A 25,662-nucleotide genomic window follows, 5' to 3' on the forward strand; every position below is an offset into this window, starting at 1 on the left:
GTTTGTTTGTTTTTTGCAATTGCATCAGTGCTGTCGTAGATTGTAATTCACAATAATTCTTGATAGCTTTTGCATATTTTACTATCATACTGCCATCCTCACCCCCCCATCTTATATTTGTGCCTTACTTTTTTTTCTTCATTCTTTAGATTCCTCTCCATTCAATTCCATCTTAATCATTTCAGCCCACTTCTCAAACTGCCTAGCCCCTTTTTAATTGCCTTTCTTTCATCTTGAAATATTAGCTACCTCCTCCAGTTGAAGTAAATGCAAAAGCAATTTAAGCAATTTGAAAGGTGTTGGAGCTTAAGCACAGTTTCTCTGTTTTAAGTTCTAAATGTGTTCAGATAGTTTAACAGTAAATTGTTTAACTATTTAACAGTAAATAGTTAAAAAGGTTATTCATTCAGGTGTAATTAAGCAAGGAAAAAAATGAAATACATTAATTAAAACTGTTGATATTATTCCCCAGTTATTTAGTAGATCTGTATTTTTGTTGCAGTAAAAACTTGAGTACTGTTGTAATGTTTGGGGGGGGGGGTCAGTGTTTCATGCTGATTATTTTGAAAATCCCTAGACAAATGATGGTGAATGTTTTTGTCCTCACGTGCCGAAATTGTGTATGCACAATGCAATGTCCCCCGCCCACCTGCACATGCGCACACGACCACCCCACACATGCACACGCAACCACCCACCCACACATGAGCGAGCAACCACCACCACCCCATGCTGGTGGAGGAGTTTTCACCTTCCCCATGCTCCGGAGGCTTTCCTCATGCCTCTGGGAGGGTGAAAATGGCCTCCCTCAGGGCTCCTGAGGCCCTCCCTGAAGCCTCCTGGTGCCAAAAATGAAGCATAGGGGGTGCTGCAACCCCCCACCCCAGCACATGCGCACATGTCATGCACTTGCACGACAGACCCAAAAATCAGCTGGTGGAAGGAGGTACGTGTGCATTCGCAGTGGAGCTGCCCTGGAGCTGCTTGCGTGCCCACACGGGGCCATACGTTCGCCATCATGGCCCTAGGGAGACCTGGGACAGCAAATTCAAAAGGAACAGAGAAAACATTTTTCTAGAGTTCAACTGCATTGCATTACCACTTAACTTCATAATAGATTTTCATTTAACTTTTATTCTTTAAATGTAGGACTTGTGTCTATGTGCTTGGCCTAATAGCGAAAACAAAGCAAGGCTGTGATATTCTGAAACATCACAATTGGGATGCAGTAAGACACAGTCGAAGGCAACCTTGGCCAGTAGTTCCCGATGATGTGGAGCAACTCTGCAATGAACTCTCTTCTATTCCCAGCACTCTTAGTTTGAACTCTGAATCTACCAGTTCAAGACATAACAGTGAAAGTGAATCTGCACCATCAAGTAAGCTATTTGGCAGCCCTAGTAGCTAACAAATGTCTTCCTTCTTTCTTCGAAAAACATGTAGATTACAAGGCTGACCTTTTTCATTGAACGTGCTTCATAAAGTACAATATAGATTAGGTCATGCTACCTCATAAGACTTTTTTTTTTTTTTTGCTTTCATCTTGTTGAGCAGAGGCAGCTTAGAATCATATTGTAAACGAACAACAAAGTCTTTTACACCTAATTAATAATTTTGGTTTATTGTGGACAAGGAACATAATTCCAAATTATATTAAGGTAAATAATGTTAATTTTAATAATTGAAATTAATGGTAATATGTTAACATCAATAATGTGTTATTGCAGTCATAAATTAGCGAAGAGGTGGGCAAACTTTATTTTTGTGAGATGTATTTGTTGGTGAATTTAGTTCGCTTGTTTTGCTAGTAGCTCTCAGTGGTTTCTTAGCCAGAAATACTTAGGTACATCCTGCACCTCTGAACTCATTTTTGGAAAGAATGATTTAGTTTTTCCAAGATCTTGAGATAATATTAGTTCAGAAACCATTCATATAACTAGCAGCTGCTTGCTTTTTAAGAAGTAAATTGCAAATCTGTGGCAGATCCAGATTGGGACCATGATACAGGAGCCAATAGACATTTAATCTATGCTGGGACTCATTTCAAGCATAATTTACATTTGAAAAAAATCAAATATTTTTTTCATTTCTTAATTGTATGATCAATGATCTATATGAAAATGTAGATTTAAAATGCATGCTTAAATAAGAACTCTTATGTAAAAATTTAAATTGGTGAAAACAATGTCATAAATACTTGTCATGATTAACATGCTGAGATGAAATCCAGGTACTCTATCGCTAAATTGGAGGAGAAAGTTTCCTGGCCTAATTGTAAAATGATATTGGTAAAGATTTCATCCCCAATAAACTCTATATTTGTTGCTTTCATTTATTGTTCAGCTTCTTTGTAGAACTAACCTTAATTGACATAATTAACATGAGCATTTGTTTTCATTTCAGGCATGTTCATCCTGGAAGATGACCGGATTGGCAGCACCTCCACTAGCACATTTTTCTTAAATATCTCAGAAGATGCAGAACAGAATCTCTATGACCATACCGGGCCTGTGAAGGATAAGGACCGCAATCCCTTCCCCTTTTTCTCCTCCCGCAGACTTGTCAGGAATCGCATCTTGAATTCTCTTACCCTACCCAATAAAAAGCTGAGGAGCAGCAGTGACCCCAAAGCAGGCAAGCTGTCTTCCTTGGAGAACAAGATGGGTTTAAGGCGAAACCGGACAGTAACGGAACCTTGCAGCAGCATGGATTTTACACGGGGAGATGACTTTACTCCAGTGTTCAAGGTTCCTAAAATTCACACTAAACTAGAAACTTCATTTGTTGGGAGCAAGCATAGCGAAGATGCCGATAGTACTCCAAGTATTGGTGAAAATGACCTTAAGCTTCCCAAAAGTCTTGGCCATGAAAATCACAGGGAAAACTCCAGCCGAGAGAGACTCCTAGAAGGTTCCACGCAGACTCATTTCAAGAGTCGTAGTTTGAGTTTCAATACGGACACGACCACAAGTGGCATAAGTTCAATGAGCTCAAGCCCTTCCCGAGAGACTATGGGAGTGGATGCTACCAATATAGACACTGACTGTGGGAGCTTAAGTACTGTGGTGAGTACTAAGACCCTTAAAACAATTCAGTGTTCCACCCCACAGTCTAACCACCTCCCTCTGTCAAAGTCAAATTCTGTCTCCCTGGTACCGCCAGGGTCTTCGCACACGCTTCCTCGGAGGGCCCAGTCACTAAAAGCTCCTTCCCTCGCTACTATAAAAAGCCTGGCTGACTATAATTTTAGCTACACCAGTTCTCGAGATGCATTTGGATATGCAACCCTGAAACGCTTGCAACAGCAGAGGATGCATCCCTCTCTGTCACATTCTGAAGCCCTGGCTTCTCCAGCAAAGGATGTACTCTTCACAGACACAATCACAAGTAAATCTGGTAGCCTAGACTCTCGACTAACGCCCAACCGGTGAGTAATATCGTCTTCTGCTGTTCATCATTAAAATTATCATGGGAGAGGAATTTTTTTTTAAAGAAATACTGATCTCTCTATTCTCCCAGGACATTTTGAGGAACATCTGTTTTCCAAGAAGACTTTTATAATATTTTTACCTCTGCTAAAACAGCTGTAAGGCGTCAAGATGTGAAGAGAGAATTAGCACTGCTTAAGCTAGATAGAACAGGGCAAACTCGTGGCCCGTGGGCCGGATCTGTCAATTGCTGGCCATGCCCATGCCCAGTTTAGCAAAGGGGGGGGAATGTCCCAATACGTCATATGACACCACCGTGATGAAGCGAGTTTGATACCCTGAGATAGAACAACTGGATAATCATGCACAGGTGGTTTCTAATTTTAAAGCTGGAGAAAATGGTTTAAAATGGTGAAAAGAAAAGGTGTTAACATTTAAACATCTAGGGGAAATGATGTCTGTGTTTGGTAGTAGTAGTGTCTGGTAGTGTATTTGTATGTTGCTTTTCTTCCCTGCAATTAAATCAATTATCTAGCAGTATGAAGTCCTTCTGCTATCTCTTTCCTGAACATGTCTGAAAAAATCAGAGACTGCTCATTCATATTTAAGTGAATTAATAATGTTCATATAACTTTACATTTAGCTATTCTCTGACCATCTGAGGACCCAGATTGTTGGGGGCGATATGCTGACTCTGTAAAACTGCTTAGAGAGGCTGTAAAGTACTTGAAGCGGTATATAACTCTTAAGTGCTATTTCCATTGCTATCTTGTTTTTTAGAGGTATTAGTAGCCTATGATTCCAAATGAATGAAGAATGACTTAGGACATTTTTAGATGATCCATACTGGCTACAGCGGAGTGCTGCCATGGCAGAATTATTCTTTGTTGTTATCACAATAACTGTGTGTGTGTGTGTGTGTGTAAGAGAGAGAGAGAGAGAGAGAGAATGAATGAATGAATAAATGAATGAATGAATCACATATAAAAGGATTGTGGCTTATTTGTGCTGTTATTATCACCCATCTTTTCTGATTTAACACATACAGACCCCTACTTTTTATAAGGCTTTTACTAGACAGCATGATACCATTCAGATTCAGGAAGCATCAGAAATTCTATTTTATTTAATCAAGACTAGATAAATATTAAATAGCATATGAATTTTGTACTTTTTTGGTGTTTCTTCAAGTCCTGGTGACTGCCTGGACTAGTCCTTGCAATTATCTTGGCAAGATTTTTAGAAGTGGCTTTCTTCTTCCTAGGGTTGGGAGAGAGCGACAAGGTCACCCATCTGGTTTTATACCTAAGGCAGGATTAAAACTCATGGTCTTTTAATTTTAGCCTGGTGCCTTAACCACTACACCAAACTGATACTTGAACTAAAATTAGCCATGGTATTTTAAAATATGATACTCATTATAATAAAACCAGGGCTGTTATTCTAAATATGCTCCTTCTACATGTTACAGATTCATGAGAGCTTTGAGCTATGCATCATCCTTAGATAAAGAAGATTTATTAAGCCCTATAAACCAAAATACACTGCAGCGTTCTTCTTCTGTTCGTTCCATGGTGTCTAATGCTACCTATGGTAGCTCAGACGATTACATTGGACTTGCTCTCCCGGTTGACATCAATGAAATATTTCAGGTATGTGGACAATATTTTTATCTTAAGAGAGGGAATTAGTTATATTAAGTATTGGGTTGCTATTCTGCATCAAACACTTAATTTCACCCTAGCCCTAATATATAGAGAACATTCTGCAATTTATTACACTTACTGGAATATGGTTGAATGTTAAATACTTCACACTGGAATTACTCAGTGTTTCCAGAAATAATGACTATTTTTAAAACTTGATCTGCATAATTTTTTGCCTTAAAATATTTCAGGTAAAAGAAACCCCATATTTCCAGAAGAAAACTATGCTTTCTTATGATGATCGGGGCAGTCGAGTCTTTGCCCAGGATGCTTCAGGTATGCTTTCTATTCTCTTTTGGCTTACATAGTCGCCTGCCACTTTCCCTAAGCTCTGCACCTCCTTTTTTAGGAAGAAAGTGTTTATCCCAACTGCTGATTACTAAGCCCTGTGATCTGAAATATGAAATATGACAGTCATGTTTCATAGCACAGATTCTAGGACTTTCACTTCTGAGAGTATATTCAAAGCATTGTGGCTTATATTGTGCCTTATATTCAAATGGAATTATCTTCATGCAGACAAAAAAAGAGATATAGAGAGGTAACTACATGGTAGGACATTACTTCACAGCATTTTAATTTTGCATATCCCATAAAGTCAGGTTTATGTTATACTAGCATAGGTCTGGGCATTTTATGGCCCATGGATCACACCTGGCCCTCAGACGATCCCAATGTGACCCACAGGTGCCGTTGGATATCAGCAATGGTGGAACTTTGGTGGTGTGCATCAGGGCCCACGATGGCATTGGGGCCCACCACAACAGTCCATTTCTCATGTGGCCCCTTGGGCAAATAAATTGCCCACCACTGTACTAGCAGAATATGCCCCATAGAGGACTGGATTGCCTAAAATGTTCTCTGGATCTTGATAAATGAAGTATTGAGAACATTTTTGTAGTGTTAGGCAACATACAGAGAAACAGATATTTATTAGTGTGCTTATTTTATGAGGCTATAGCAAAGTTCCCTTAACAATTGAAATTTATTCAAATGTGGGCTTATTATTTTATATGCCTTAAGAGAATTATAGGAATTGATTGATTGGTTAAATATATTTGCCGCCCATCTCATTTTGAAACAACTCTGGGCAATTAATTGCAAAAGGTGCTATTGTATTGCTCCATTATGTTCCATTTTCTGTTGCTTAACCAAATGCTTCCAGGTTTGTCATGTGAGTCTGCTGAGCTTGTAAAGAGTCCTTTCCAGATGCTTCGTCAGCAGATAAGTCTTACGGAGATTATGAACACAAGTCGTTCAGATGCCTCCCAGTTCCTAGAAAACATGGAAGACACTGGACTCCAAGAACACACTGAAGATAATTGTCTCTATTGTGTTTGTACACACATCCTCGATTGTCAGCATAATAACAAACTGAACTCTGCATATAGTCACCCAGGTTAGTGCTACCAGATCTGCATCAGGCAGCAACTTGAATCTAATCTGCAATAACTAGAAGACTGGAAGCGTTGTCCATTCTGCTTCCATTTTCTGATGCTGCTTCAGACAGAATTCCAAAATTTATTTCATAATCTTGAAAGCTAGAAACCTTCGTTGAATGTTTAACTTCTCAAGGTGACAAATCCTATGGAAATTAACCTTTCCCTTTGTTACTGTTGTTTTGAGAACCATAGTGCCTGCCTCATAAATTCATCATTACAATATTTTTCCTTTATTAGTGCATTGTTATCAAAATAGTTCATGTTTGGTTGGATTGTTTCTAAGTTATTCAGTTCTGTATCGTGCTGGTTTTTTTTCTTTCTATGTAAATTATGTATATCATGCTGGATTTTTTTTCTATGTAAATTATTCCATCTATCTTATATCAAACTTTATCAGAATTTTCAGACATTCCTTATTCAGACTGGTGTGGAAAGGCTATGCATAATCATTTGGATGTGGTTTCACATTCCTCGAAGTTTTCTGGAATTTCAGGATGTAGTGATGCTGTATCCCATGGATCAGCTACTAGTACTAAGAGTACTGATCTCATCATAGGTGAGTTATTTTTCACAAAGGCTGCTTCTGGTGGTTCTTGTTGCTTGGCTATTGGATGCTTTCATCAGAAATCCCAGCTTTGCACCCTGCTTCTTAATACTGGAATAATCAAAATGATTATTGATTATCCAGGCATTACTAACTTTCCCACTTTTTGCAGAATTTCTGTTTTTATATTTTCCCAGTATTTATTTATTGATTTATTAAAATTATGTGCCACCCATCTTGTCAGAGGAGATCCTAGGCAGCTTACAAATATTAAAACTAGTATAAATTAAAATAATAAAAAACAGAAATAATAAATATCATTAAAAGATAGGGTAGGAGGGGAACATGAAGCACACGGGAAACGTTGGGTCTTTTCCTAATCCAATAGTCACCTCCAGAATAGTTCATTCCTGTTTGGGAAGAGCTATATATGCTTTGGGCTTTTGATTGGGATTTAGCTCATTCTGCTTGTTTTTCCATGGTCCCCCTTATAAGTAAGTATGCCCATTTGAACCAGAAAGAATAACATTTGTACTTGACAATTGCTTTCATGCCCATTGGCCTGCATCTTTAAAATAACAGACTTTGACAATGTTATCTAATGATATTTCAGTCGGTACCGTGTTTCCCCCAAAATATGATATGTCCTGAAAATAATATGTCCCATGCCAGATTTTTGAGGGGGCAAAAATGACTTCCCCAAAAATAAGATCAGTGGACAACCTCCCCCCCCCCCTCCAGCCACTCACCGACCCACTGGTATCCCAAAGGCAGCAAGCCATGTGAGTGAGGGGGAGGCAGGCCCACGACCTGGGCCAGCTCTCCCTACAGGGCCAGGGCTGCTGCTGCCACCGCTGCTGCCATCCCAATACTGAGGAACGCTTCTTCTGAGAGGCCAGTCGGGCCAGCTGCCTGCTACCGAGTCTTCCGGGAGTCGGAGCAGAGAGTCTTCCAGCAGCCGAGCCACAACCATAGAGTGGGAAGCACACTCCCAGAGTGGCCACTGCTGGAAGTTTCTGTCTCGGCTCCCTGAAGACTCGGCAGCAGACAACTGGCCCGACAAGCCGCTCAGAAGAAGCCATCCTCAGTGCTGGGATGGTGGCAGCCCTGGCCCTGGCTCACGTGGCTTGGCACCTTTGGGATACTGCTCAGTCTGTGAGTGGCGCTCTGCCCGGCTGGAGAGGAGGGTTGTCGGGTGGCTGCTCTCTTGCAAGCGGACTCCCGAAGAGCCTGGCTCCAAAATAATAACCTTCCTCCCCGATAATAAGACCAAGGCTATATTTCGGGGATCAAAAGAAAATAAGACCCTGTCTTATTTTCGGGGAAACACGGTACAAATACTGTTTCAGTTTAACATAATGTTAAATTTCTTTTTCAAGGCATGAAATCAATTCCAGATGATACTCCAGTATGCCGCATACTACTGAGAAAGGAAGTTTTGCGATTAGTAATCAACTTGAGTAGCTCGGTAGGAACTAAAGGTCATGAAACTGGTCTCTTGACGTAAGTGAAACTTCCCCCATTATTCTTAGCTTTTACAAGTAATATTCCTTTTATCTTTGAATCGGGAATGGAATTGTTCTCATATTGCACACAAATCAGTTCAAGTTCTTTATATACATATACATATACATATAGGTGTACTTCTGGCACTTCTTATGTTGTATCTCAAAATAGAACTCACAATAATATGTTAGAAATGATTCAAAGGACTAAGGAAGGAATTGCTGAGGATTAGTTGCCAAGCACCAGGCTGTGATCATATGACTGTGGAGGGAGAAAAAGGTTGCAACAGTTGAAAGTATTTTACAGATCCTAAAACATCCTTTCTGAGGGTGTTATTAATTTGAACCATCCATATGTCGAGTCATATGTCAAGAACACCCTATAGAGGTAATCCGTGACCTACAAAAGCACATTTAGTGATTGAAGTTACAATGGCACTGAAAAAAGTTTCTTATGGCTGCTTTTCACTCATAACGACTATTGGAGCATCCCCATGATCATGTGATCAAAATTCAGACGCCTAACACTGACCCATATTTATGGTGGTTGCAATTGTCCCAGAGTCATGTGATCACATTTTGCAAACTTCTGGCAAGCAAAATCAATTAGTAAGCCAGATTCACTTAACAACCGTGTTACTCACTTAATAACTGCAGTGATTTACTTAACAATTGTGGCAGAATGGTCATAAAATGGACCAATTTCTATTAACAAATGTCTCACTTAGCAACAGAAAATTGAAACTCAAAATTGTGTTCATAAGTCAAGCACTACCTGTATTTAGATTAGGTTCCTTAAGTTTAGTTAAGGAACCTAACTTACTTGCATTGGGTATTTTTTCGTATTTTATTTCAAATGCTTATTTGTCAACATTTTTAGAACATTTTTAAAACATGCTTCCTTGTTTTTTATGGTCCAGAATTAAGGAGAAGTTTCCCCAAGCATTTGATGATATATGCCTTTACTCTGAAGTATCCTACTTGCTAGCTCACTGCACTTTTCGATTGCCATCTAGACGATTCATTCAAGAACTCTTTCAAGATGTACAGTTTTTGCAGGTGAGTAGAATTAAAATCTAATGAACTCTGAGAAAAGTGGGCACCAAGTTGGTGCCCCATATAAGTTGCCTTGGAAACACTGCACATGCTATTTTCTTCTAGATGCATGAAGAAGCAGAAGCTATTTTAGTCTCACTGTCAAATCAACAAACAGATAGCACATCAACTGAATCTTGACCTCTTATGTTCCATGATGTGATAAATGTGAAGTTACTGGTAGCATTCAATAACAGCTAACTGACTGGGCAACAGAGAAGTGCCATCTTCTGAATTGTTCCAGGAATTCTGGTACATGAAATTGGATGCTCAGTTGTAGAATTTTTCTTCGACGGAACTTGCTTCCAAAGCCATCTGAGCCCTGAGGGGAATTGTTAAAACAACGAAAGAAACAAGATATGCAAGAAGAATGAAGCACCAGACACTTATGCAGGTTTTCATTTCACTTATTTTTTAAATGCAATGTCACAAAAATAGAGGACAAATTACACGGGACCTAGTTTACATGGTTGACTTTTGACTTCCGTTTTGGACAGAGTTGATGCCTTGCTTGTTTACCCTGGATTTGAGAGACATGGTATCTTAAGCTGTATCCCATTGTTGTCAATGGAGCATGCTATAACCATGATATTAGGGGATTTCCTTGATATATTTCTTAATTTTTGTGAACACTACTTGGACAATTTCTGCTCTCGGAAAATCTTCAGTAGATTTGGGAGTAACCTTAACTTATTTTATTGTTATAATATTAGCAGTCTTTCCAGTTTTGTTACAGTTTCATGTAATTATGTTAAACTGAACCAATTAATGAATTTCACTACAGTTTGAATTTAGGGGGGAAACCCACCATTCCCCTGGAATTAGATTTATCTCCATGTAATGCATGCATTGTAATGGGGTGTTCTACATTAATGTTCATCCAGTAATTGATTGATTGTCTAAATGTAGATCTTCAAAAACAATAATTTATGTCAGGTAAATCAAGTAAAATTAATACTTATTGCTGCTTTTTATCAAGCAAAATAATAATTTCACATTCCATGGTTTTAAATTTGCTCCTAATCATTTGCTTCAATTATACAGACAAAAGATTAATGGCAAGATAATACCAATAATTGTAGTGAAAAGCCTTAAATGTGCAGTGCTGAAGTGCTATATTGCTCCTTGGTAAAATTAGCACAAATTGTGTAATAGTGATGGTATGTAGTTCCATTCTCTCCAATATCAAATTTATGCAAGTATGAGGTTGAAACAAATTGAATTTATTTCCAAATTGAAAAGTCTCCTTTAGAATCAAAGGACATTTACAAATGTATAATTGTTTTGTTTACAAAATCTGTAAGGTTATTTGGTCATTTCTTGTGTATGGAAATAATTCAGGTAGACTGTACTGGGAATATGTCCATCAAAGTTTATCTCCCCTTAAAAGTATGCAAATATTTGCTTGTTGAGATGAAATTAGCTATTTGTTCTTAGAGGCATATATGTATTTTTTATGAAAACTAGCAATGTCTAGGTTCAGTACATTGTCATATCAAAATATGATTTCTCTAGTTCTAGAAGAAAGGAAACACCATCATTACAAACATACTGTTGGCTAAGAAAGATGAAGCAGAGGTTTATCTGAATTGAATCTTCAGGACTAGTAAATCACAAGTAAAATCTCATAGTTGAAGAAACAGGATTGATAGTTCATTACACATAAAACTGAAAACTATTTTTCCCCCTGCCATCCTAAAATTGCCAGGTAGAACATCTGGAGCTTAAGGCATTGGATCGCTTTAAAAAAAAAAAAAGATGGCTCCTCACAAGAATTAGGCACCAATTCCCCAATCCTTAGAATAAACCTGAAATTCTCTTCCTGCCATTTTGGCTAGAACTACAGTAACTGATCCACAAATTAAAGTACTACTGGATGGGATACTTTCCAGGATGGCATTTTTCTAGAGAAATAGAAAACTTAATGAAGATACTGACTTGTACAAGAGAGTCAGTTCACTCTGATCCGTATCTATAATTCCCAAAAGAAAATTACCTCTAAGATACCTGACTTAACTTATATTCTAGCTTCTAACTTCTCTCAAGAACAGGTTATTCAACAGATAAGAACTCACAAACCAGATAAAGACATTCTACATAAGATTATGGGACACAGTTATTATGGATGAAGCATTTTCTTCCTCTTCCTAAAACCTTTTAAGAAAATACATGTCTTCTACCTCCAAGCAGAAGTTTACATTACCTCATTATACTGCTTTGAACATTCTAGGTGGGAGATACATCAGAATAATATTGGAGTCAGTCTAATCCTCTCTAAGGTATTGGATTATGTTACTTTGGTACATAGAGAATGCAGTATGGATAACCTAGAGAACTGTCATAAGGAGTTTTACCATTCACAACCAGAGCTGAATAATCTTAAGGGGAGTTCATAATGTTTTGCTGTTACATTTCTAGACATGAAATTTGAGTGTCTATTGAGAATATTATTAATAATATTATTTCTCTACTTTAGTGACCTTTTAAAAACAACAACTGAGGAAAGGAGCAATTGGAGAAATTTCAAATATTTCCTTCTCAAGTTTGAAATCTCTTTAAATACAGTATTTTAAACTGGTGAGGGTTTTTTCCCCTGTTCTTTCAGGTTTTTAGTTTAGAGACTACAGGAGGGAATGGGGTGCCCTCTGCTTCCTGTTGATGTGGTTGTTGTTTCTGAACCATGGAGTAAAGTTTATGTTGGGAATAGCAACAGATATAATCCAGAGAGAAGTGTGTGCCACTGAGAGTCTAGATTTCAGCATCTTCTCCTCGTGAGTGTTTGGCAAAACTGCATTACAATAATTTATGGAACATCTGGAGAGCCATGAAGCTACAGTAGTTCCATAATTTCTATGAGAACCTCCTGAGGAAAAGATAGTGGGGGGGGGGGAGAAGTGGGTCAGGAAAAAATAAAGGAAGGGCTTCAGCTTGTTATGCAGGGTTCATTAATAATTTTCCACCAATATTCAGAGATGCTTTGCTCATAGATAAAACAACTGTGATAACACTTCTGTGCAGAACCAAAATGGCAGCCACAGTGTAGACCAAATGGTGGTGTAAATTCCAAAGGATTCGTACAATACTTCCAGTAAAAAAAAGCAAAGAGTTGATTGTACATAGTAGTTACGAATACTACCTCAGTAATGATAGAGTATTATGATCTATAGATTGATAACTCTAGGTGAAATTAATTCATTTATTCGGTGTTTTGCATTTTTGATTTCAAGGCAAAAGTAGATGAAAAGGTTTTCTTTAAAACAAAGATAGTTCAGCTTTCAACTATAGTCATTACTGAAAAAACCAGTTTAGTTACAGTGGAAAATTAAATTCAGCTAAATGTACTAATATATATACTTTGATAATAATACATTGGTGTACATAACTTTTTGAAATTAAAAAAAAATAGAGTTTTGGCTTCTGTTCAGAATACTGCTCAAGATCAATTGACCTTAGCTGTATGGGCAACAGCATCATCAAAAATTGTAAAATAACATTAAGTAAATTTGGGTCTTTGCATTAAAATACAAATCAGTGGTGGCTGTAGTATCTGAACCAATGTTGCATCTATATGATGTTATACTTATTTTGTTAATCAATTTGTTGTAACAGAACATACCTGGAATCTGGATAGAAATTCATGTATTATGAATTCATTTTACTTACTGTCACATGACAGATCATTGACTTTTTACATTAATGAACCTATTTGTACCCATAAAGTTACATACAGATCAACAGCTTCTGCACTTGACAAGTAGAACGAAAAGGTTTATGGAGCCCCATTTGTTTCCCCTTGGGTGATGGGTTGCTTTCAGCTTAGGTACTTCTCTGAAGCAATTTCTCTTGATCACTAAACCCAAAATTTGGAGTAAATACAGTAGAATATGGAAGAAATCTACACTTGCATTATAGATTATAAGTATGATGGAAATGGTATCAGGGTGGTACATGCTGTAAAGCATTTTGGCAGAAGCATTGGTAACCTCACGTAAGGGTAGCAGCCATATCTTCTTTCAAACTTCTGTTTTAAGCGTTAAAGACACATTAAAGCAGCAGCTGTTTTTTTTTAAAGTCTCAGAGAAGTTTTAACTAAGAAACGGGAAGTGCTGTGCTTAAACCTATATGGCACTGGGGTCAAACTCAATTGTGTCACGTGACATCATGCGACGTATCACAACAGGTTTTTTTGCCTTTGCGGAGCTGGGGTGTGGCCTGCATGTGACTCATCCAGCCTGCGGGTTGCCAGTTTGACACCCCTGCTCTATGGGCTTCATAACACTTCTTTGGAATTAATTTTAAAATGATGCACAGCCCTGATATCCTTGTCATTTTGAAAGTCTTGGATGGCATAATCCAGAAATGCTCTAGAAAAAGAAAATCTTATCTAAATGCTCCTCCTCATTACTGAAAGGATGAAATAATTTGCAAAGATGTTTAATGCTTGCGACTGCTTTGGAATGGACTCTCATAGCAAGTTCCTATGTTTTGGAAACCTCACTCCACCCACTTCCCTCAGCCACAAACACTGGCAATTATTTGTACATGAGGTAGTTAAAGATACTTTCTTGGAGTATTTATGTATGGTGGTAGAAGGAGAATGAAAGAGATAACAAGCTATGGATGACAAAGCATAATTGTTATTTTCTATCTTTCTTATGATGCATTCCTGGGGGGAAAGGATAAACAGTGTGAGTAACGAAACTTGCAATTGATTTTTCACATTTAGCATCTTCATCTCCAGTGATACAGGTCCCAAAGTATCTTAATTTTAACATTAGATTATGAAACAACTTTTCCTTATTTTGTATTTTTCAAGTAGCATACAATTTAATCTTATCGTTGTTCATGTCAAAGCACCCAATTTCTACTAACTCCCTTCTCCCACTGTAACCTTTCATATAATTCCCAAGAGTCCTTCGGATCCCAGATTTTGGAGGAGTCACAAAAGCTCCATTTTTAATATTCCATTCTCAGAATGATCCTAGGCCCCATTTTATAACCACAGCACGGTCAAGAATCTAAAGACGTCACATTAATCAAAGACAGATTTAGATATTCATCTGTGGGGACATAAAATGCATAAGTTGGCCTCCAACATTGGCCAAGTAAAAGCTATCTGCAAGCACCCAAAGAGTCATTTGATCTGTCCTCATACATTTTGGGACCAACTGCATTTAAGTTGTTACCTGAATAGTACCATTAGGATCTTACTTTACTAAATAGGTTCTAGTAACTATTGTGAATCAACAAAAAAATGCTCTTCTGTTATAACCTAATTGGAATCAGCCCCACAGCTCAGTAGGCTTCCTGAACTCTTTCATCCTCAGTAATAGTGGACAGCATTCCTCATCCCCTCCCCTCACGTGCAATAGTTGAAAGCAATGGGTTACAGTTTGTATCATGGAAAGATTATACATGATGACAAAACAAAGCCTTTGCAAAATTAATAACCAGTTTATAACATGAACATTAATTTCAGATAGACGAGGCATAATTCAACCAAAGACAACATTTCTAAGGGTTAGGGGTGCTTAAGTTGAATCTTGCCTTGAATATGTTAATCCTTTCTGTATAATCACGGGGAAATAAAATGTCCCTTGAATAATCTCTTTTGCAATAATCATAATTATCCTTTGATTTTGAGTGTGTGTGTGTGCGTGCTTTGCCATTTTGAATGGGGTTATGTGACACTGTAAATGGACAAGGTTCCCCCCTTTAATATACCTTGGAAGCTTCACAATTTGGAGGTATAATAATCATCTGTTTCTAATACATATCCCTGTTAGAAATTATCTAGCAACGATAGCCTTATTTTGATTTTTTTTTTAGAACTTTAGTGAGGATTACTGTATATTCTTAAAATGCCAGATTTGCTACACATTTTTAACTTTTTGCTTTCAGTAAAAAGTAAAGAATGTGGTTTTCCTTAGGACTATTTTTGTAAAATAGCTGGATAGCAATGCTACAGCATGCAGAAAGTGCACTTTTTTTGCCTGACTTGCTTGTAAAATAGACACTATTTAATTTGGGGGAAAATATAATTTATGCCAAAAAGAAAAAGGTATCTTGCTGCCATTTTGCGACTGCGTAGGTTAGAATAGCACAGAATGCAAGGAGGGGGAGGGGAGGGGGACACAATTTGTAAATATAATTATTGTGAAAAATGGGGATAATAGATGCCAATAACCCAAATGATGCCTGGGTTAGAAATTATGTAAATTAGTCATTCGGAGTGGATGGAGGAGAGATTATGAAAAGACTCATTTTCCCTATCCCGTATGGTCAATTTTCCATATAAGTTAACAAGCTGCTACATATTTGGAGGTTCTATTGTTTGTAGGTCATTGAATGAATTTTGAAATCTGATTTATATTATATACCTGTAACATAGAAAGAAAAAAAAAGTATTTATATATTTTCTGTATGACAATTTCATGAGCTGTGTATAATTTTAAAAAGGCTTTGTCCCAAAAAGGTTCGGCTCACCTTGATTCTTTTTTTGTTTGTTTTCATTGGTTTGGAAATTTGTTTTGTTTTGTATAGTGTGTACAGTTCATGTCTATAGATATTACAGGCCTCTTAAAGCATTATCTTCCTATCAAAGGGATACATTGTTAATAAAATGAACTTTAAACACCTTATGAACGTGTCTTGTTGTTTGTCAAATATTAGCTTTGTTTCCCAAAGTCCTTTCACATTGAATGTTGAATAATAATAATAACAACAACAACAACAACTTAGTTTCTACCATTAGAAATGGTTATTCCTAGGTAATTTAATTTTGAAATACTGTAGGCTGTTTTTAATAAATTCTGGGCTTCATTCATTATGGCCCCAACCCTGAGGATTACTTTGGCATAGAAGACCTCCAAAGTCCCTTCCGGCTGTATTCTGATTGAAGACATGGGAGAGAGGTTGTGGCCCTTTTTCAAGAATGCAGTTCCCTTATTGTGTGTCATGTCCACCTTCTGTTTGGAATGCTGTAATACAATAGCAGAGTTGGAAGGGACCTTGAAGGTCTTCTAGTCCAACCCCCTGCCTAGGCAGGAAACCTTATTTCAGACAAATGGCTATCCAACATCTTCTTAAAAACTTCCAGTTTTGGGGCATTCACAACTTCTGGAGGCAAGCTGTTCCACTGATTAATTGTTCTAACTGTCAGGAAATTTCTCCTCAGTTCTAAGTTGCTTCTCTCCTTCATTGGTTTCCACCCATTGCTGCTGTTTCTACCTTCAGGTGCCTTGGAGAATAGTTTGACTCCCTCTTCTGATGCTCTGATTCTTCAGTCAATACAAAAGATTGTCCCATCTTTTCCTCTTCAGAATTTTACCAGCTTCATTCATTTATGTTCAGACATTATAATGTCCAGCAAACATATATTCTGTTTATTTAGAAGCTGCTCACAGTGAACTGGAATGAATATACCATAATAAATAATTTGGATATTAATTTAATAGTCTGTATTTCTTCTGGAATTTGTGCTGTGCTGAGGTCTGTAATCTAGCCAATGTACAGTACCAGCAGAATCGGTTCCCTGGATCATAGAGGGAGGCACCTCCATGTTGTAGAGGTAATTCAAATTGTCTTTTGGATGGAGGGGGTCTTTGATGTGCAGGGATTGGGGCTGCTTGTAAAACCAAAATCTTGGAGAGATTTGTAGGATGCTAGACCTATGCTGAATTTCTGGTTTGTTCTCTCTTCTAGTTGCACTTCCGGATAATAGAAGGATTGAGAGCATGTCTTATTTTCTAATAGTAGTCCCAAAGTAGATTGTTTATAACTGAATTCCCGAGGCTCCTCCAGCATGACTAATTGGTCAGGAATGGTATCATTCACTTCTATTATTCCAGGACTCATCTGCATGTGAATAACAACCAAATTAAAAACTGACTTCATAGTGTAAATCATAGTAAATATAAAATTTTACTCTTCCCCTCCTCATCTAACTCTGCTGGCACTGGGAGATGAAACGGGTTGTCAGCAAAGCTCAGATTTCAAAACATAGTGGTTTGCTGGCAGGGAGGGGAGATGGCCTTTTGCTAGTGAATTAAGCTTTGGAAAGTGCAAGTCTTTTTCAAGGCAATCTGATCATACTCAGCTGTGCTAACAATTGTTTCCCTTCCCTGCAGCAGCAGAGCTAGCTCAGATTTCAAAACGCAGAGTTATGCTGTCAGAAAAGGGGCATTGCCGTATTTTTCAGAGTATAAGATGGTCCAAAGTATAAGACACACCTGATGAAACAGCTGATGGTCGGGAGGCCGATCCAACTGACAATCAGCTGCTTGTGCTAATCAGGCTGTGCTGAAGTTGAAACTGAGATAGGCTGTTTGCTGCAAGGAGGCAAATTTTTGGGAGGCAGAGACCAAAGGGTAGGGGGCGGTGGGTGGGCGGGGCTATAAGATGCACCCAAACATCCATCTTCTTTTGAGGGGGGAGTGTGTCTTATACTCAGAAAAACACAGTACTTTTTCTGTTAATGAATTAAGCTTTTGGAAAATGCAGGTCTTTTTCAAGGCAAAATGATCATGCAGTTCAGCTGCTTCATTGCTTTACTAGGCTGCACAAGTAGATGGGTCAAAAAATATGCCACTTGTGGCATTCTGCCCCATGGTTCAGCAACTGAGCAGCCTATTCTCCTTCCCGTCCCCACTTCCTGAACTTTGGAGATCTTCCAAGGTATGTGAGTGATTGTGTCGGAGGGGTGAGAATTGTGTAGAATCCAGGGAGGAGCAAAGGAGGCTCAATGCTCTGGGGCCCAGCAGGTCAGGATGGGGGGGGGGGGGAGATATGTGGGCATACTGCAGCATCTCTGTGGTCCTAAGGCTGAATAACCAGGTGGTTTCTGCAGAATACATAACTTTGAAATAAGTAGCTGTTGTAACTTTGAACAGTCTGTTGTACCTTTGAACAATCATTAAAAGATCCGCTGTATAGGAATAGCTATACTCAAATTGGTTAATTCTTCCCTAAAATTTATTATTCCAATACATCATCATCATAATTTTTGTTGTTAACCACTACAGATCTATGTAAGGAAGTAGTGGGCATAAACCCCTCATATTTATGCAAAACACTGTGTTGCAAAAGTTGCAAAATCCGTCACCAATCCCAAATCATTTTCCCTAACATGGTTATTGTGGTAAGTAATTATCAGAATTATTTTAAAATCTGTGTAAATCAATTGGCTAATCATTTATCACAGCCAGTGCAGGTTTTTTGGCAAAACAAGTCATTTTTTTATCTAAAAATGCAGGGGTGTCAAACTGGTGGCCTGCAAGCCAGATGTGTCACACACAGGCCACGCCCAGCCCATCTCCGCAGAGGGGGGAAACGTGAAACGTCATGTGATGGCAATGCGATGCCGCGAGTTTGACACTTGTGATCTAAAGAATGCTGTCAGAAATGAAATACCAAGTACCCTAAGAAAATATAAATAAAAACTCTGAATATCGAATAGATGCTCCTCTCCTGCACTGTGGGCCTTACCTATTTTTTTCTCCTTCTTTTAATCTGTTTTCATACACTATCTCCAAAATGTTTAGGTCGATACACGGATGGTTTTAAAAAGCTATACGAAAGTGAGCTGTTTTCTTAACCTAAAGTTCCAAGGTCTCAAACAAGTTTTCTATTTTCATAAAAATGAAGAGTGCAACCTTGCATCAGGGCACAAGGGCTGACTTATGTGTAGCTATGCAACAATAATACAGAAGAGATGGACTCTGAATTTCAACAGTGTAATGTCGCTTTTGCCCTTCTTTGGCTGCCAATACCTTATTAGATATAGTATAACATTCATGAATCCCAACATCCTGGATGGGAACTCCAGCAGCTGCATTATCAGCACATCTGGATGGCACCAAATTGAGGAAGGTGGATCAAATGCAATTTCTTAATGATATAACCTTACCTTCAAAAATGGGGTCGCTTTAGGCTGTGGTATTGCAGGACACAAACAATTCTTTAAGCTGGAAAAAAAAAACAATGGGGAAATTAAATAAAAATAGCTTGTTTCTTCATTAAGAGGTGGGAAGATTTTTTTCAAAAAGAAAACTCAGTTTAAATTTAGGCACTGAAATTTAGTCAAATATATCAAGGGCAATTGAACATATATGCTGCTTAAGACTCTAGGTTTGGTGCATTATAGTCCAACTCATGGATTTATGAAACACCATCTAGTGTTAAGATATTCACGTAGTGTTGAGTAAGAGAAAAAGATAGCAAATAATTAAGTCAGAAGGAAATGCAGCAAGTAAATTGAAAGCCACTTTATATTGGTTTATATAAAAGTTGTTGATAAGACAAACATTTTTGCTCTTGTGTAAGCATAAACTGATGTAGACTAAAATATCTACATTCAATTTACATGAGAAAATTCTGGACTCACACATTAAATAAACTCTAATTGAGTTTGCTTGCTTTGCAACAGCATTATTCGGCAAGCCCAGCTAACAATGTTAATTATGTGACCTTCAACAGTCCCCCTAATCAACGGGGGATTGTTGAGACATAGCTGCAATGGAGTAAATTAAAAGGTAGAGATGTGGAGAAGGAAATGGGAAAATTATAAGAGAAGGAAGCACAAATATTTACCTGTTCCAGAGATGATATGTGATTTGAAATAATGAAGTTCTCAGCATGGGGTTGATAGGTTGTCCTTTTGTGATCCTGGTTCATGGAGCTCTTGAACCCTCAAACATTCCAAAAAATTAACTGGAAAAGAAAAACACAAATAAGGAGAAAAAAAGCCCAGTGATACTGTACACTGTTTAGTGGCCCTGTGTAGATTGATAATAAATTTATGAATGCAGGGAAGGGAAACCAGAGAAAAAATGTGGGGTAGAAGCAAGATTAACTGCAGATAGGATTTGTTTTCACTGCTCACTTAGTTAGCCTTCCAGGAAAGGAAAAGAAGATACAAGAAATCATACGTGCCTCACTACAACGCTCTGAGTTTCACATTAAAAGAACTCTTGAACCTGGTTATTTAAAGTTGCTGCTTAAAGTTCAACTTTTGGGTCTTCTGCTGAATATAGTCTAGTTTGATGGAAGCTGATGTAATGGAGACTTCAGAACTTCCTAATCTGGATGTCTCCCTGCAGTCTTTATTCTTGTCCTGTCAGGAATCAGAAACAAAAGTTTGGGAATACAGTGCCTAAGATTTCCAGTCAATCTGAGTTGCCTGAGAATTACGAGAGCTGCAATATCACAGGGGACTTCTGATCAGGGAAGGCTTGATTAGAAGGCAGAATAAGATTGGTGTGAATTGACTGACTTCCTCTGAGCCCACTTTAAAAGACTTTTTAAGGCACTTCGGTCTTTTGAAATAAGGACCCTGCCATAGTGTGGGAATAATGCTAGGAAAAAGAAGTTTCTTCCAAAATAAGGCTGGCCTTTGCTGGCCCTGGTGAATAAGGAGGATGGAGACTCAGCACATCACAGCCATGGAAATGTGTTGAGTAACTTGAGGCAATCGCTCCCTCTTAGTCAAACTTACCTCACAAGGCAGAGCTTGTAAGGAAGAAATAAATCACATTGAGCCCTGAAGAAAGACAAGATATAAATCTAAGTAACAATAATATTTAAATTCCTAGGAATACCACTAGACGGCACTGCCAAACTTCAGTAGCTTCACTTTTCATGGTTTTGGGGGATGGAAAATTACCAAATAGGATTTTGTGTGTGTGTGTTTAACTTAAGATTTTTTCCTTCATTTTATTATTTTAATCTTCAATGAAAAGACTAGAACAAGCTTTTCTCTCTCAACAAACACATCAAGTAATTTTGATTTCTACCAAAGATACATAGTGAATATCTTATATAGTGTAGTTGTCTACTATTATACAATTTCTCTGACTATTACGACAAATATACTATCATTTGGAACTATTTGAAGCTAACTGGGATCCAGAAACAAGACTACGAAATATCAGGAATATATGTGCAGATAGTCTATCTGGATGTAGTCAACAGCTACACAATTAAGTACCATGTGAATCAGCAGACACGAATAATCTCAACAGTGAAATATAAGAATGCATCCAGATGCTACTCTTGTCTACCAACAGATTGAAGAAAACCACAGCAGGATTCTTCATTATTGATCAGCAACATACACACACACACTAACGTCGTCTGCATTTCTTCTCCAATTGAGGGTGGGCTTGTCACATCTTAATGAAGGCAGATGTGATGGTTAGGTTTTTTTGGGAGTCCATCCAGCCTAATTCAATTTTGGTAACCACACTATAAAAAGATGTTAAGACTCTAGAAAGAATACAGAGAAGAGCAATCAAGATGATTAGGGGACTGGAGACTAAAACATATGATGAATAGTTACAGTAACAGGGCATGGCTAGTCTAGGGATGGTAAAACACTGTAAAGCAGGATATAAGTCTAAGTGCTACTGCTATTGCTATCCCAATCAAGAAACTGTCAAAGAGCCATCAGTAAACAGCCCAACTAAAGGGGTTGTTTACCAAAGAATCTCTAAAACTGCTCCCAACCACACAGACAGACAAGTCACCATAATATGAACTGATAGCAAACAGCACTCTGTACTAGCACTGATGATGTTAACTAGTTTGGGTAATGAAACGTCTGCAAGAAAATAAGTAAGCCCAGAGAGCACCAAGGACCCAAGTTCACGTCTTCGTCCAAATGACTAAGGAAGCATTTTAGACCATGCCTACTGCAAACACTAGGTTGGGGGTGGGGGAGACGAAAACTGGAATAACCAAAGGCAACTTTAACCGTTGGCTCGGCATGTGATAAGAGGAATATGACAGATGGGATGTGAAGAATAGTTTATGCCACATGTTCAAACTTCAGCTAGTAGACGAGAGAATAAGCCCATCAGCTCTCACCCTTTCATTGGTGGAGTCTTACTTGCAACCAAACAATTGGGCAGTGATGGCTTAACTAGTGCCAATCAAAACGATACATAGGGATTAAGATGATATACATCAAAGCTCTTGGTCAGCTTCATGGTTACAAAATGCAGAGGAGAAAATCCAGAAATCAAGCCAGAAACATATGACTAGTTTTTCTTGTTCTTTCTTGCTCTTTTTTCTTTTTTCCTAATTACTTGCATTTGGGATTATTCTTTATACTATTTATGTTGTTTGTGTTTATTGTCATGAATTGCACCACTGGGCTAAAACCAATTTTGTTGTATTTATTTTGTACAATGACAATAAAGGCTGTATGTGGAGAAAATCTATTAATATGATTGGTGGGAACTGACAACAACTTGATGGCACATCAAGTTACATTGGTTACAGTTTGATATCCTAGAACAGTGTTTCTCAACCTTGACAACTTTAAGTCATGTGGACTTCAACTCCCAGAATTCCCCAGCCAGCTATGACTTAAAGTTGTCAAGGTTGAGAAACACTGTCCTAGAAGATGTCCAAAATGGCTGTTTTCAAACAGCAGCTGAACTTTCTTGATTTTTCTTGAAAACGTTTCACTCCTCATCCAAGAAATTTAATTTAGAACTTCAGAACTGAAGAAGCTTCTTGGAAGAGAAGTCTTCAAGAAAAATCAAGAAAAATCAAGAAAGTGCAGTTGCCATTAGAAGAGGGGGGGGGAGAAGCACTTTTGGGATAATCATGACCTGGATGACTGAGAATCTCCATATTCTACAAGATGGGAGCCTGAAGGTTTCCTAGAAAGTCTGAGTGAGTCTTGTCATTAGTCTCCACTTGAAATTGTCTCCACCAGAATTAGTAGTTGCTTGAAAACACAACTCCAGGGAAATTAGGAAAGAACAAATTCTTCCTAGAAAGAGAGTATCTTAGATTGCAGAAGTAGTAAATCTGCCAGTCCAACTTTGTAGACTTTTGGGGAAATGTTCCATGAAGCATGTGCGCACAGAGACAAATGTCTCTAAATTCCCATTTGATATTGCTGCTGTCAGCACTCCGAGTAACACATCCGCCAAAAGCAGAGGCAGGTTGATTCCTCAAATAACATATTTGTTGGATACATCATATTGGCACAGCCAGTGAAAACCAACTCTGAAAGTTCCCACAGTTTCCTCCTAATTAAAAGAGCAAATGTTTCCCCTCCCAGATGTCACCAGTCACATTGTCCAATGGAAGTAGCTGGCAGGCTGCTTGGTCACTTCTCTCCTCCTTCAACTGCCATCTTTTGAGATGACCTTGGTTCCCATAAGAAAATGTTTTGTTTTGACTGTTATCCAGTCTATCTATGTCTCCCCCTCCCTTCCCTCTCTCAGGGTTAGTGGCAACTATGAGGCAGCAAAAGATGGCTTCAGCCAGGTTCTCTTCAGAGTTGACAGCTGCGTCATAAGGAAACCCAGAATCATATCTCCTCTGTCAGTTCCAGTAAGATAAGGAGAAATAATTGGGAGATACATAATCCCACAATCATGTGGGTTTGTACCATGATGAGCTTTATGGGTGATAATCAGCACGTAGAATTGCTCTTGGTTGTTATTGTTATTGACTATGAAACTACTTTAGCCATAATGTCTTGGAGGGGAGAGCTGCCTTCCTTTAGGCCAGTGTTTCTCAACCTTGGCAACTTGAAGATGTCCGGACTTCAACTCCCAGAATTCCCCAGCCAGCATTCGCATCTTCAAGTTGCCAAGGTTGAGAAACACTGCTTTAGGCTTTACTTTCTTCAAGAAAATTGCAGAAGATAGGTAAAATGATGGTTTATTTTAACAACTTATCTCTGTCCATCCTGCTACTGTGATTCTGAGCAGGTAACAACAATTTTAAAAAAATAGCAGTCGTAATTGAAAGCAATTGCAGTATCAAGAAGACAGCATGCATCAGACACAAATAAATCTCCACTTTACACACAAATATATTACAAGCAGTTAACCACCAAGTTTAAAAATGAGGTCTTTGACATCTTATAGAAAGCAAAGAGTTTTGGGGGGGGAAATGTTCTTCCACGGGGAAGGCACTAACACAGAATATGCATCTCTCCTGGTTCCTGCAAGATGGTATCCTTTAATAGAAGGGACTTTGAACAGGCTCTGATGGGACTAGCAGAAATACTCTCATCAATAACCTGGCCCTGTGCCATGTAAGATTTTAGATGTGGCCATTAGCATCTTGCCTTATAACCAGGGATGGGCTTCAAATATTTTAACAAGGGGTTCTCTGCTCGGTTGCTGGGTGGGCTATGGTGGCTGTGGCCTAGTCGACTGCCTGCACCATGGCGGGAGGGACATTTTTGTCCTCCCTGGAGTCCGGAGGCTTTCCTCAAACCTCTGGGAGGGCAAAAATAGCCTCCTCAGGTTCCAGAGGTTCTCTGGAGGCCAGAAACGGGCCCGAACTTCCAATAGGTCCATTTTTGGCGTGCCCTACACTTATCTGCATCCAAAATAGGCCAAGTGGGGACTCCTGGGAAGGGCGGGTAGGCAGGGCCAGACTAGAGTGGGATTTGGGGGTTCTCTGAATTGCACAAAATCTTAGCTAGAGGTTCTCCCGAACCCCTGCGAACCCCCAGCAGCCCACCCTTGCTTGTAACCAGAAGCTCACCAGGACACTAGAACTGAGCAGTGATATTACATGTTTTCCTCCACAACACTCCAGGGGTAAATGATCAAGCACCTAATCTCCAGTCATGGGAGGGCAGAGTGGGTGATTCTCACCTAGAAGGGACCCAGGTATTCCACCCACCTCAGTTGTCTGCAATCCTGACGTAGCATCCCAATTCATCCCATCCCATCCCTAAGCCTAAGTCCTCTGCCAGAAAAGATGCATCAGGCAATAAGTCTCCTCCGGAAACTGGCAGACAATTCCAGTGAGTCTTAGGCAGGAAGGCCATTGTCAGGTATGGTTGACCTCATGGCAGCCACAGAACTCAGTTGCTCAGTTCCATTGCCAGCCTATTTCCATTGTCCCCTACCAGGGGTGGTATTCACTTACCTTCCCTACCGGTTTCCAAATGTGAGTGCGAGT

The 25,662-nt window shown here is 38.7% G+C and overlaps 1 protein-coding gene across 5 annotated transcripts in view; it reads left to right on the forward strand.

Annotated features, from left to right (window-relative positions):
- RICTOR (RPTOR independent companion of MTOR complex 2) overlaps positions 1 to 16,361 on the forward strand; it is a 57,517-nt gene extending 41,156 nt beyond the window's left edge. For all 5 annotated transcript variants that reach the window (XM_032212772.1, XM_032212776.1, XM_032212773.1 and 2 more), the window contains 9 exons: positions 1,150 to 1,379; positions 2,404 to 3,427; positions 4,900 to 5,080; positions 5,326 to 5,410; positions 6,300 to 6,533; positions 6,974 to 7,132; positions 8,500 to 8,623; positions 9,546 to 9,684; positions 9,787 to 16,361. In XM_032212772.1, the coding sequence (XP_032068663.1) occupies positions 1,150 to 1,379; positions 2,404 to 3,427; positions 4,900 to 5,080; positions 5,326 to 5,410; positions 6,300 to 6,533; positions 6,974 to 7,132; positions 8,500 to 8,623; positions 9,546 to 9,684; positions 9,787 to 9,861 (2,251 nt within the window). In that variant the 3' untranslated portion in view covers positions 9,862 to 16,361. The remainder of the gene's footprint in view (positions 1 to 1,149; positions 1,380 to 2,403; positions 3,428 to 4,899; positions 5,081 to 5,325; positions 5,411 to 6,299; positions 6,534 to 6,973; positions 7,133 to 8,499; positions 8,624 to 9,545; positions 9,685 to 9,786) is intronic.
- Positions 16,362 to 25,662: the final 9,301 nt, after the last annotated feature.

The sequence above is a fragment of the Thamnophis elegans genome, chromosome 3 (assembly GCF_009769535.1).
Source record: "Thamnophis elegans isolate rThaEle1 chromosome 3, rThaEle1.pri, whole genome shotgun sequence".
NCBI lineage: Eukaryota > Metazoa > Chordata > Lepidosauria > Squamata > Colubridae > Thamnophis > Thamnophis elegans.